The following is a 10,897-nucleotide window of genomic DNA, read 5'->3' on the forward strand; positions in this document are numbered from 1 at the left end:
TAGAAATAAAAATAACCTAACTAATACAGCCCCAGACCACTTCCTTTCCCTCTAACTGCAATGAAAAGGGACAAAGATGCAACTTTGTATTACAATTTATTTGTAGATTTTCACAATAATGTTTTTTTTTTCACTTGAAACATTACAAACATAATGAAAAAGTACTGTACAACAAAAAAACAATAATTACTGAAATGAAAGCTTGACAATCAGCGAGCATCGGAAATTCCAAAAACAATGGATAAAGGACTACATTTAGCTAATTTTGACGGCAAGGATATATTTAAAAAATGTCAGTGGTGCTCTCTGGACCTTGAAGACCGAATGAGGCCCAGGCAAAATGAAACACCTGCCATAGCTTTTTACTGTCAAAATGCCTTTTAAAAAGACAAAGAGAAATTCTCTCTTGCCACTATATTGTCACGGATCCCTCCGGAACATTCATTATGCACACCTGTCCCCTATTCCCACTGATAAGTACTTGTATAAAGTGTGCCCTTTGGTTTCTATTGGGCTGTCGATTATTGTTCCCGTGTCCACTGGTGATGTGAGTACCTATGCGTTGGTGTAGCTGTTATGCTATATATATTGTGTATTATGGGAATCGTCATGTGGCGTTCAACAAGGTTTACCCTCGCTCTTTTGTTTGGGTACAGCCCAGTGTTTGTGTATACGTGTTTCTTTTGGGTGTATTAAAAACCCCTATTGTGTATTCCTGCACCTGTCTCCATAATTCTTTATTCCAGCATGACATATATTGGTTGTGTTACCAGGATCTTAAATTGTATAAAAAGACATTTATACACTCATATATGTATATATATATTACATATATTACTCCAAACAATTAAGTAAACCTAATAACCAACGTTTTGGTAACTCTGACTGTGCGACTTTATTTTTATACAGTTCAATCTTCGTTGGTTAGCACTTCTACAAAACAACGTGGGTGTGCCTCAGCTCATGCTTTTTACTAAACAGGATCTTGAATTGGCATCACACATGCTAGACAGGCCAACAGGTTTGAAGTCACACTCCTCCAACAGCACAGTGGCTGACTGTGGAATAAATAGGAGGCTGGCTCATAATAATGGCTGTAATGGAACAAATGAAATTGCATCAAACACATGGAAACTACGGGTTTGATGTATTTGATACCATTCCACTCATTCCGCTCCAGCCATTACCAGCAGTTAAGGTGCAACCAACCTCCTGTGGTGGAATGAGACTGTCTTGCTGGTGGCAGGCATTAGGCCTTATTGACAACAGATACATGAAGTTACTCTGACATTATCCTGAGATATCAAACAAACATAAAGAATGTTATACACAGGGCCTAGAGTGGGCAGTGTAGTTACTCTGGACTCTAGGGCCTGATGGCTTGGGCTGGGATTCAATCTGTAGCGCGCTTGACATTTTAAGGTACTTTCTGATTGAGCCAACATCTGCAGCGTTTACTGTGAATGTGATCTCAGCAAACACAGGAACATTGCCTTTAAAAGGCACATTATTGTCGACAGCGCTCTACAGCGAACCTTGGATTGAATCCCGGCCTAGGCCACAGGAAGGACATTCACTCACTCTTCTTCTTCATTGTCTTCTTCGTTCCACAACACTTGCGGAAGCAGACTTTGCAGCATTTAACGGTGACCATGACAACAATGAGAACTATAGTGAGTAGCAGAGTGAACACATCCAGACTGTGGTACTGGATCCAGTTGAGGTCGTGAGCGGCGGGTCTTAGGTGTTCCGCTCCGCCGTGGCGCATAACAAACTCCGCCCAGAACACAGCCAGGTCCAGGGGCTCGATGGGACGGTCCTTATGCACCGCTGACAGCTTCAGCATCTTCTCCTTGTAACTGGGGCAGAAGGACAGATGCAACAGGGTTTCCAATCGCCTCATAGACTGGGGCTGAATTCTAATGAGGAACTCAGACGTTTATTTAAAATCATGCATTGTTGACAATATTATATTTGCACTGAAACTCAATATGTAGATCTCAAGTTAGGATTTGGTCCCTGTACTGTTTCCACTGCTATATTATTATCCTACTTGTCCTGTTTATTTGAGCTTGTGCACTAAAATGTGTCTACACCTCAATTTATAACTATTTTTACCAGAAAGGTGAAATTTTAACCTATCTTGGAGAATGCAGCATTACTAGTTATTGTTGATGGTCCCCTAATGATGAAAATGATTTTCAGGGATGATGTAGATTCCATTTTAGATTACATGTAGTTACATTTAAGAGGTTAATAGTTAGTATTTTCAGTGTATAACATGTCCTTGTAACATTCTGACCAAAAATGGAAACGCAACATGTAAAATGTTGTTCCCAGAAATGTTCCATATGCACAAAAAACTTCTCAAATTTTGTGCACAAATTTGTTTACATCCCTCTCAGTGAACATTGTCTTTGCCAAGATAATCCATCCATTTGGCAGGTGTGGCATATCAAGAAGCTAATTAAACAGCATGATAATTATACAGGTGCATCTTGAGCTAGGGACAATAAAAAGCCACTCTAAAATGTGCAGTTTTGTCACAACACAATGCCTCAGATGTCTGAAGTTGAGGGAGTGTGCATTTGGCATGCTGACTATAGGAATGTCAACCAGAGCTGTTGCAAGCTAATTTAATGTTCATTTCTCTACCATAAGCCACCTCCAACGTTGTTTTAGAAAATTTGGCAGTACGTCCAACTTGCCTCACAACCACAGACCCTGTGTATGGCGTTGTGTGGGTGAGCGGTTTGCTGATGTCAATGTTTTGCACAGAGTACCCCGTGGTAGTGGTGGGGTTATGCTATGGGCATAAGCTATAGACAACAAACACAATTCCATTTTATCGATTGGCATTTTGAATGCCCAAAAATATTGTGATGAAATCCTGAGGCCCGTTTTCTATTAAAGGTATCTGTGACCAACAGATGCATATCTGTATTCCCAGTCATGTGAAATCCATAGATTAGGCCCTAACTTATTTATTTCAATTGACTGATTTCCTCATATGAACTGTAACTCAGTAAAATCATAGAAATTGTTGCATGCTGCGTTTATATTTTTGATCAGTATACTTCCTTGTATTACGTTAACATGATGTCTGACCTCTTGTCGTTGATGACCTTATTGAGGGCCTCCACCAGTTTCTCTGAGGTGATATCGAACAAAGTGAGCACTTCCCCGACACCCCTCACCACCATGCGATGTGCGTTGTCACTCTGGTCACCGAACAACGGCAGCATCACCATGGGAACACTGTTACAGATCCCCTCGTAGATACCGTGGGTTCCTCCGTGGGTGATGAAGGCCTTGACCTTGGGGTGGCCTAGAACATGGAACATAGAACATTCACCACGAAGAAGATGTATTGTTTCTCTTGCAAAATGGCAACAACAGTAGCATGTGTTTACTGAGGAGAGTACCCCTCTGTAACCCAGGTGGTTTTCATCATAACTATATCATTGTAACATTATCTCTGATGATAATACTAAACGAACCCAGCAGATCATTCTGAGGAAGCCACTTCATCAATCTGACATTGTCTGGAGTGTTCTCAGGCACCACTCCTGTGTACCTCCACACCACCTGAAAACAGAGAACAGTTTACTTAGCTTATCAAGTCATATAGAATCATCTGCCAATTCTGGATATAGTGGTGAAGGTACAGCACTTTGTAGTGGAATATAAATGTGTGTCTGGAGAGTTAAGGTATAGCTCCAGTGTACGCCACACAAACTGAACAAAGAACAGCAGCTTTCCATGACCCTTGACGTAATATATGAAAAATGGAGAATATGCAAATATCATTGAAACTCCATGTAATTACAGCATTCCTCAGAGTTAAGTACAACGGGGGACAAAGGACTTGTTCTTAAGTCTCGATTAGATTAATGGTGGATTGGAGATTAGGCCTATATGCAGCGCTGGGTAGGTAATTTTCTAAATGTAATCCATTAGTTACTATTTACCTGTCCAAAATAGTCATCAGTAACGTAACTTTTAGATTACCCAAACTCAGTAACGTAATCTAATTACTTTCAGATTACTTTCCCCTTAAAAAGGCATGAGAAGAAGACAAAAATTAATATTACCAATTGAATGACATCTATTGCAGGATAAATCCCTGTTAGAGTTTACATAGCTGGCCATAAATGGATGTTGCATTTTACATTACGGGTTGGTTATGTAGGCTTCTTCTAACCCTTTGCTTTCTACTATATTTGTTCCCGACCTGGGGACTGGGAAGAGACCCCTGGTGGCATGTCTGGTGGGGTAAGTGTGTTTGTCAGTGTTGTATGTAAGTTGACTATGCAAACAATTTGTTTCTGATAAAAACAAGCGATGCAGTCAGTCTCCTCAACTCTTAACCAAGAGGGACTGGCAGCATAGTATTGATATTAGCCCTCTGACAACAATGAAAAGCAAAATGTGCCACTCTGTTCTGGGCCAGCTGCAGCTTAACTAGGTCCTTTGCAGCACTTGACCACACGACTGGACAGTAATCAAGATAAAACTAGAGCCTGCAGGACTTGCTTTGTGTAGTGTGGTGTCAAAAAAGCAGGCTGAATCACCAGTATACATGGACACAGAGGCTGAAATCTAACAGTATAGCTCCCACAATCTTCTTCTTATGAATTTCTGAATTTATTTCAACCAATCATCAGTCAATTGTGTAATTGCAGTGCATGACTAAGCTAACATATGGAATTGTTTTAAGATGGTCATACTATTGATCATTTAGCTATTAGATTTTGAATTTCAGGACCCCATTTGGTATTAAAAAAATATATAAAAAATGTTATTTGATAAAATATTGAATTTGGCCTTTACTACTACAACCCATAGAAACGCATTCATTCATAAATATCAAAAAAGACAGTAAAAACATAAATCATAAGGAATAAGGTTTTAAAGTGTCTGTCCTATATCTAGGAGATGTAAGAAAGCTCAGGATATATGTTGTCAGTTGTTGATGTCTACAGAAGACATAGAGACTGTATACTTAAAGATTGTGTTGGTCAGAAATGGTTAACTGTGGGAAACATTATGTAATAGACAGACGATGGATGCGTTCCAAATAACACCCTATTCCCTATATAGTGAACTACCAGCTGTGGTCAAAAGTAGTGCAATAGGGTGCCATTTGGGCCAGCATCGAGGTGTCTTTACCCTCTGACGGATCTTGCTGAAAGCATCAAAGAACTGCTTGGCTTTCTCCTCAGGCATCTGAGAGATCATAGAGCCCAGGGTGAAGACCACGAAGCCATCCTCTCCTGACTCATCCACAAACTCCTGCAGGTCCTGTTGAGGCACGGGGGAAGAGTTCGTTTACAAAAATGTTTTACATTTATACTTATCAAAAATATAAAAACGCAACAATTTAAATGATTTTATGAGGAAATCAGTCAACTGAAATACATTCATGAAGCCCTAATCCCGGGATTTCATGTTACTGGGGGGGGGCACAGCCATGGGTGGGAGCCACGCCCACCCACCACTTGGGAGCCACACCCACCCATTGGGGAGCCAATCAGAATGAGTTTTTCCCCACAAAAGGGCTTTATTACAGACAAATATGCCTAAGTTTGATCAGCTGTCCGGGTGGCTAGTCCCAGACGATCACACAGGTGAAGAAGCCGGATGTGAAGGTCCTGGGTTGGCGTGGTTACACGCCGGTTGGATGTACTGCCAAATTCTCTAAAACGACGTTGGAGGCGGCTTATGGTAGAGAAATTAACATGAATTTATCTGGAAACAGCTCTGGTGGACATTTCTGTGGCATTGTACTGTGTGACAAAACTTTACACTTTGGAGTGGCCTTTTATTGTCCCAAGCACAATTACTTGTTCCTTATCTTTTATTTCTTATTCTTGATTGGGGGCTTGTAGGTAAGCATTTCCCTGTAAGGGCTACACCTATTGTATTCGGTGCATGTGATTAATAAAATTTGATTTGATTGAAGGTGCAGTACATCCAACTGGCCTCACAACCACAAATCACAGTTATTGCAAGTAGACCCTTCTCCAAAATATCCGCAGAACCACACACGACAAACCAAACACACAATGAATTGTGGTCCTTCACTATGCAATGGAATTGCATGTACATACAGGCAGAAAACAAACAGCAACTGCTGTGTGAAACCTCACCTCATGGTGCTCATCAATATTTCACATTGAAAAATATAAACAGACAAGGCATCAAATTATTTAACTCACATTAAAAAAATTTATGTCTAAATTCTACACATCAGTATTAGAACAGTCTTTGGTCTGGTTAGCAAAACATTAACTGAAGGAGAGAGGGTGAAGTTGTGAAAGGATACCATGCCTTGATAACACACCCTGTATTCATAGAAGATAAAGGCATAATCAACTCTACAACAATCACAGCTAACCCCATCCCTTACCCAACAGAACAATCCCTGCAGAGTAGTTTATCTTCCTGTGGTTTGTCGGGTAGGAACTAGAAGGGCCCCTCAGTTCCTCAGTTAGATTATAGTGGGGGGTATAATTGCCACAGTAGTGAATCTATCCCTTGAGGTTTCTGGACCTGGTTCCATATAGGGTGCACAGCTACGCACAGTTGAAGTTGTTTGTTCTAAAACACTCTTATGAGACTCACCGCTGGAAGTGGAGCTCTTTTACCACAGTTGATGCCTCCAATGTTGACCATGTTGGGCATCCTGGGTTTGGGATACTCAAAGGAGTAGTCATACCTCAGCAGCCAGATCGCCCCGTGACCCAGCAGTTCCCTGTACGTCAGGTCCTTCTCCAGGTACCTACTGGTCAGCTCGTCAAAGCTGGCAAACATCACCGTACACAGGTAGCTCTCCAGACTGTACATGAGCATGTTCTTAACCCTCCCTAGGAAGTCCATGTGGTCAGTGTTACCGGAGAATAAGCGTGGTACATAGGATGGGGGAGTGGGGCACTGGGCAGCCTTCTCATCCAGCCCACAGGGGATCCCCCTCGAGAAGTACACCGCTGGGATGTTGAAGGAGCCAGCGATGATGGATCCACAGGGTAGAAAGGGGTCAGTCAGCATCATCTGAAATCTTTCTCCTCTCAGTCTCTTCATCAGTGGCTTGTCATACAGCAGACCCTCACAGCCTTTCACCTGCATGGTGGTGAAGTGAACCAGGTGCTGCACATTCACGAATATGTCCATTACATCCGGAGCCTTGAGGAATGCAGCGTCCTTCAGTTTGTTGACGTTCTCGTCCAGCTGCGCCTTGCTGTAGGGGACCCTGAAGGTCTCAGTCCTGTAGTAGTCAGAGCCCTGGATGAGGATGGATGTGTCAGGGACCAGCACAACCATCTCATGGCCTCTGGCCGCCAGCTCCTTCACCAGCAGCTTCATGCTCAGCCAGTGGCTCCCGTCTACAGGCATCACCAGGACCTTGTCCCCCTGGACAGGTGCTGGACACAGGGCAAGGCAGCACATCAGAATCAGCAGTCCCAGCCTAAGCCCCTGCCTCAGTCCCAACCCTGGCCCCAACCTCAGCCTCGGCCTCAGCCCCTGCCCCAACTTCAGCACAAGAACACCCTTCCCCCAGCCCATGCCTCTGACTCTGCTCAGTTACACAAGCTGTTTTGTGAGAAGGAGACTACCTCCCTGAAGTCTGGCACTGAATGCTACTGAGAGGGGGCTGGACTTCAGACTAAACTGTGTGTGTCTGGGTCTGCCTTTGCAGGCAGGCTGTTATATAACCCCAGTCAGTCCTTCCTGTTGACTAAAGTCTATCAGCAGGCTGAATGGTTCAGGTTATTGATGACATGGAGAGGATTAGCTTGCTAGTAATTTCAGTGTGACAGCCTTAACATATAGCGCTGAGTTGGTTCTGGGTGCCGATATTAGCTGCCTATTGTCTAGTGACTTTTTGTGAAAGTATAACAGTTATACTTATGATCAGTAGAACATTGTATTAACAAGTACTGAAACCAGAAAAGCAAGCATCACTCATTTAAATGGACTCTAAAAAAAAAGTTTTTTTTAACACACTCTTTAATAATACAGCATTATCCTTTTTTCAATAATAGTCCTCATATTGCTATAGTTGAATTGATGGTTTTCTTAGTTCTACAAAATAAACTTGTCTGTTATTCATAAATGTCCCATTGAGTAACATGACATTAGCTATGTTTACAATAACTTGTCCAGTGATTTTTTTGTTGTCTGCATTTAAAAAGTTCGCATCGAAAAATAGATGCGACAATTGCCTGGTAAGGTGCTTATCCATTTAACTACCTTGTCGATAAAAACTGGTCATAATGGCGTCACACCTACACATTTTTTTAAAAACTCGCAAAAACTTCGTGTTCAATAATAATGTAATGGTTGTTTTCATTACCCATTTAAGGCAAATTGCGCATTAATAAATTGGCGACAGTCTGTATGCCCTCCTATAGGAGGTAGGCTACAGAATGCAATAATGTACTCAGTAGCGTGCCGTGGTTCTGGGGCCTGGGCCTTCAGTGAAGTCCTACACAGTCCCACCCGAATTAAATCCACCTCTTATTACCATCATTATGATGCCATGGCTCTAGACACTATACATTTAGACAGAAACGCAGTATAACCAGGCATTGCGTCACCTTGAAATTTACATTTTTATTCAGAGAATTGCAGGGGAAGAGTACAATACCTTTTCATTGTGCAGCTTTGTTGCCCTGCGCGCTTGTTCGTTGAGCTGTAGATCCACTCGGGTGTCCCCAAAAGTTTTCAAAAGCACCATTGTTCGTAAGTGCCCAGCCGTACTTTGGTGTCTCGTTGCTGCCTTGGTTAGACAACTCAGGTTTGCAAAGCCAGTGTGGCTCCAAACACCAAATCGATCACTTGCAAATAATAGGCATTCCCAACAGTACAGTTTGCAGTGCTTCTCGGAGCCTGTGAGTCATTGATAGCGCCCATAATTGAAAGAGGCGAACAAACCCCTTTCCCGCCTGTGACAGGCTTTGTAGCGTCGGCGTCTTCCTTTCCTGACAATGTCTAACTTTTCTTGAAAAGTTTGTCTTGAGAATGGCGTTATAATTATATCCTCGACCAAATCGATATCTTCTCCTTCCGCCATTGTGGGTTGAAAAAACAGCTTAGTAGTACGCGTTGATCAATTTCAGTTTCCTAGTTCTGAGACCTGCCCATATAGGACCTGCCTCTCAATATTGGTAATCCAATCAAAAGACGTGCAGGCACTACACCTGCTAGCTGGCTCCTGTGTAACACTGGAGCCAGCCAGCAGGCGTACAATAGCCAACTCTAAAGCTGATTGGTTGACACTAAATTTGAATTTCCATTCACTTTAAGCTACAAGCGCCCGCACTGTTGATTCTGAAGGCCCGAGGGCAGATTTTAGACCCCTGGCAACACATGATGGCTGAATATGATTGGATAAAATATCTAACATAAAGACCAGCCCTCCAAATCTCGACCTGGGGCTGGAAGCAGTGCAACCAAGAGGAACGCTATGAAATGAAGAGTGTAACTCTTACTCTGGGGAATAATTTAATACATATTTATGGGAAAATATATTTTAAAAAAAAAGTATATTCTGATGATGTTTAGGCCAGCAGAGAAGGCCTTGCTGGCCCTGACGGCCCACCACTGAATGTACTCATATGTGCCATATTTTAACAATTCTCATGTGCAAACGTATCGCCAAGGTCCATGCCATGTTGAAACGTCCACTCTTGTAGATCTGAAATAATTGGATGTTGAAAGTTGCCAGCCAACCAGAAAAGCATGGGGCAGCAATTTAGGCATTCTGTGAAGTCAGGACACAGTCAGACATTTTTTATTTAGCACGTAGCAGACATTTAGAATGAAATGAGAGGTGACGCGTTATAGTTACTGATACATCACGTGCCCCGCGTACCTTCAAAAGTATTAGGCAATCATAATATATTTGAAAAAGAAAACGTTTCCATGATCATTTGTCGCAATAAATAAGCTAGACAAAATAAAAATGCACTCCTGTCGAATGGATAGGAAATGGATTATATTACTGCCGTTTCCATTACACATTTTGTGCGGCAATTCTTTTGTTGAATAAACCTGGGTCAATGGAAACCTGCTTAATGAAAAAAGTAACGGGAAAGGGCATTACAGAGCACGCAAAATGCAAGTCATAGTTAACCCTTACACCAATAACCCTACTCTGGGAGGAGTCATGATGGTATCATAACCATTGAGCTATACCCTAAATCTCAAAGTATTACCTCATATTTCGTGAGGAATCCAGGTCATTACCCCTTCAACTCCTCCCACCCAAAACACTGACACGCTATCTTAAACTCTCAGTGGCACGCCAACCTGCATGCACACATACTTTCGCAACCACCGTTGCATGCACAGACGCTCATACACTTTTCACACGTTGATATACACACACACACTTCAAAAAAGACCAGTGGCGTGTGAAACAAGCTGCCTTGGAAAACAGACATCTACACCTCCAGTCCGGGGGAGATAACATCAAACATATCATATATAGAAAGGAAGTTCACCTACAGTTGTTGACACCACGGATGATAAAACACCTTCAGCAGAGTGACACAAATACGTTACATTTGTCCTACACTATGGTAATGAATAATATAATATTAGATAACCTTGAACATTCCATTCTATGGAAAGAATAAATCTGCATTGAAAACACACTACGTTTTAAGCAATCAACACTTTCAATCACAAATTACTATGCAGTAAACAGTGCTAATCAAAGATTTGGAGGTGAAATTACTGTGATCAACAACAACAATGTAATCCTGAATACAGTCTCACCCACAGAGAGCTTTTCTTCACCATCTCCTATTTGCTCTCGACTCAACAGAAACTGCTGAGGTGATCAACTCACAGTGAAGGTTTCTGATTAAAGAAACTAAATATGAAGTTA

The 10,897-nt window shown here is 42.0% G+C and overlaps 1 protein-coding gene across 1 annotated transcript; it reads right to left on the reverse strand.

The window, feature by feature from the left end:
- Window positions 1–79: 79 nt before the first annotated feature.
- LOC135547318 (UDP-glucuronosyltransferase-like) lies at window positions 80–7,674 on the reverse strand. The gene is made up of 5 exons (XM_064976206.1): window positions 6,628–7,674; window positions 5,173–5,304; window positions 3,501–3,588; window positions 3,109–3,328; window positions 80–1,859 (listed from the first exon to the last, which is right to left on the reverse strand). Exons 1-5 carry the CDS (start codon window positions 7,564–7,566, stop codon window positions 1,574–1,576), a joined length of 1,665 nt encoding a protein of 554 aa, XP_064832278.1. The 5' UTR covers window positions 7,567–7,674; the 3' UTR covers window positions 80–1,573.
- Between the last annotated feature and the right edge of the window lie 3,223 nt (window positions 7,675–10,897).

This window comes from Oncorhynchus masou, chromosome 10, assembly GCF_036934945.1.
Source record: "Oncorhynchus masou masou isolate Uvic2021 chromosome 10, UVic_Omas_1.1, whole genome shotgun sequence".
Classification (NCBI taxonomy): Eukaryota; Metazoa; Chordata; class Actinopteri; order Salmoniformes; family Salmonidae; genus Oncorhynchus; species Oncorhynchus masou.

Coding starts and splice junctions, on each gene's coding strand:
- LOC135547318 (XM_064976206.1), bottom strand. CDS start 7,566: ATGGGCTGGGGGAAGGGTGTTCTTGTGCTGAAGTTGGGGCAGGGGCTG. Junction 3,589..5,172: donor TCAGCAAGATCCGTCAGAGG/GTAAAGACACCT, acceptor CTCTGTTTTCAG/GTGGTGTGGAGGTACACAGG. Junction 3,329..3,500: donor TCCTCAGAATGATCTGCTGG/GTTCGTTTAGTA, acceptor TCCATGTTCTAG/GCCACCCCAAGGTCAAGGCC.